Source organism: Equus quagga, unplaced genomic scaffold (genome assembly GCF_021613505.1).
Source record: "Equus quagga isolate Etosha38 unplaced genomic scaffold, UCLA_HA_Equagga_1.0 HiC_scaffold_118_RagTag, whole genome shotgun sequence".
In the NCBI taxonomy this organism is placed as follows: Eukaryota; Metazoa; Chordata; class Mammalia; order Perissodactyla; family Equidae; genus Equus; species Equus quagga.
The window spans coordinates 59839-62852 of record NW_025792290.1 but is presented as its reverse complement, the minus strand read 5'-3'; the positions used below and the strand labels follow the sequence as shown (position 1 = coordinate 62852).

Genomic DNA, 3014 nt, shown 5'->3' with positions numbered 1-3014 from the left:
AACATCACCTACATGGCAGTTGCCAGCTAAGAATAGTAGTACAAAGACATCCTGAAGCTTTCAATCATCTGTGGATTGTGAACATATCTCAGAAAATTTCTCTAATTAATGCTAATAATTTCCAGAGTTTTCACCAGGATTAAAATGAGAAATGGCTTAGACAAACTATGGGTCATTGAAATGGTACACAATCATACTGACATGTGGCTTTAAGCAAATACAGATATCTTTTTAATATAGTGGAAAACTTTTAATCTATGTTTCTTAGAATCAAACCTATTAGAATTGAGCCTTCTTTTGAAAATAAATCCATGGTTCACATGTCCCTTTTTATTATTTAGTAGTTACTTATCAAGGAAATAGGACCAATATTTGGAAAGTAATAATCCTGTTGGGAGTATTTGCTATGAAAATCCAATTCAAAAACAGTGACACAAAATGTAAGAGCATTTTTCCTTCAAGAAGTCAACATTTCCCTTCTTTTCTGGGTGCTTTCTAGACTTTGGTAGCCATGACACAAGGAAATATCACTGAAGTGACTGAATTCTGTCTTCTTGGATTTGGTGCCAAACACAAGTTGCAGTATGTCCTCTTCATCGTGTTTCTAGTGATCTATATGATCTCCATGGTGGGTAATGTTGGAATGATCCTACTCGTCAAAACAGATTCCAGACTTCAAACACCCATGTACTTTTTCCTACAACATTGGCTTTTGTTGATATCTGTTACACTTCTGCTATCACTCCCAAGATGCTGAAAAATTTCACAGTAGAAAATAAATCAATATCTTTCGGGGGCTGTGTCATACAATTATTGGTTTATGCAACATTTGCAACCAGTGAATTTTACCTCTTGGCCGCTATGTCTGTAGACCGTTATGTAGCCATCTGTAACCCACTTCGCTACCCTATAGTCATGTCTCAAAGAATCTGCATCCAGGTGGTAGTTAGTTCATATGTCATGAGCTCAATAAATGCTTCTGTACACACAGGTTTTACATTTTCATTGTCCTTCTGCAAGTCCAATACCATCAATCACTTTTTCTGTGATGTTCCTCCAAATCTCACCCTTTCATGCTCCAACATTGACATTAACGTCATGCTACTTGTTGTCTTTGTGGGATTTAACTTGATGTTCACAGTGCTGATCGTCATCTTTTCCTACGTATATATCACGGTCGCCATCCTAAAGATGTCTTCTACAGCAGGGAGGAAAAAAGCCTTCTCCACGTGTGCATCCCACCTGACAGCAGTCACGATTTTCTATGGAACCCTGTCATATATGTACTTACAGCCTCATTCTAATAATTCCCAGGACAATATGAAAGTGGCCTCCATATTTTATGGCATTGTGATTCCCATGTTGAACCCCCTGATCTATAGTTTGCGAAATAAAGAGGTAAAAGAAGCTCTAAAAGTGACTGGGAGAAAATTCTTCTAGACTGCACCAAAATTGTCAAAATTCAGTGCAAGAAAGCATCCAACAGACATGTTGACCACTATTTAATATTTCTGAAATTAGGAGCACGTTCACATCTTAAACCAATGCTACATAGTTCATCGGATAAGTGTGTAGAATGAAGGAAGTATCCTAACATCTCATGGGACTAATTTCCCCTTTAATAAAGTTTGGAAAGCATATCCCATACTACCCATGAAGAAAAGCATTATTGAGATTATTTAATGTGCTAAGAAGTATGTATACACTTCACAGACTATTTACTTGTTTCATATACATTTCAAATATGTTGTTAAAGACTAGACAACCCCAATTTTATATGTAATCAACATTAAAATTGAAGTTCGTATTTTCCATTCATTTAAGCATGTTTCCTAGGTCATCTACAAAGAGCCTGTTTTTATGTTGTGTTCCAATTATTGCATAAACCTGAATGTAAAATAAACATACTTCTTTGAAAAGCACCTTATGACTCAGGCTGAATGTTATACCTACTATTACTGGGCTAGTTACATTCTCTAGCACTTGAAAACACTTATCTCTTATGTGATGTTGTGACTTCTTTTTGTCTTAGTTATCTTCTTTATTCTAAGTCCATCTCTTTCTTGCATAGCCAAGGAAATGCCTGGAAACATTTTCTATATCTCTTTCTAGTAGAGATAGAAAATCTCAACTGTAGATGGATCTAAAAACCTAACTCATTTATGAAAGTCATTCCAATCATTTTAGTCAAAACAAATAAACTATAAGAATTTGATGAGAATTTGAAGGGTGGCCAAGAGCGCCTTGAATCAGGAAAGTAAACTATTGATAAGAAAGTGTTAATATAGGCTACTGGAAATCCCCATATGAATCTAGAGATGCCATACTAGCTAGATGAAAAAGCAAGCCTCATACCAAAATAACAGAAGACAGTCTAATGAACTGCCCAGAAAATGTACAGTTAAGTAACAGCATAAGGAGATTTGGGCAGGAGATGAAGATATATTTTTCAAATATTATCTCCTACATTAGTTATAAGAGAAAAAATTAACCAGAAGTCAATGTAGAATGATTAGAATCTCCGGAACAAAGACTCTGTCTTTATAAAGGAAGAGATCTTCATAACAGGGCAGGGCCAAATATCTTCAAAGACCAGAACCAGGGACAGTTACTGGAGAGTCATTGGCAGTATAGACATAGGTTGTCCTAATGCCCTGGAGGTGAAAAATGGAGACTAACGTCCAGCGTGATGACTATAGTTAAAATATTGTACCATCCAGGTGAAATTTGCTAAAATCTAACGTATATTTTAAGCATTGTCACCACAAAAATAAAAAGAAAGAAAATGATAAATATGTGAGGTGATGGGTATGTTAATGAGCTTGATTGTGGTGATCATTTTGCAATATATACTGATATCAAAATATGAACTTGTACTCCTTAAATATATACAAATTTGGTCAATTTTCCCTAGGGGAAAAAGAAAGAAAAGCTATATAGTGGGAACTCTTAATGGTCAAATTGGAAATAGGGCACAAAAGGAAGAGTCACATAGTACTCTGCATTCAATACTG

The 3014-nt window shown here is 35.5% G+C and overlaps 1 protein-coding gene across 1 annotated transcript; it reads left to right on the top strand.

The window, feature by feature from the left end:
* Nucleotides 1-511: 511 nt before the first annotated feature.
* Nucleotides 512-1440, top strand: LOC124231910 (putative olfactory receptor 5AK3). The gene is given in 2 exon segments (XM_046648918.1): nt 512-704; nt 707-1440. Coding segments are annotated over 2 exon segments (927 nt in total).
* The last annotated feature ends 1574 nt before the right edge of the window (nt 1441-3014 follow it).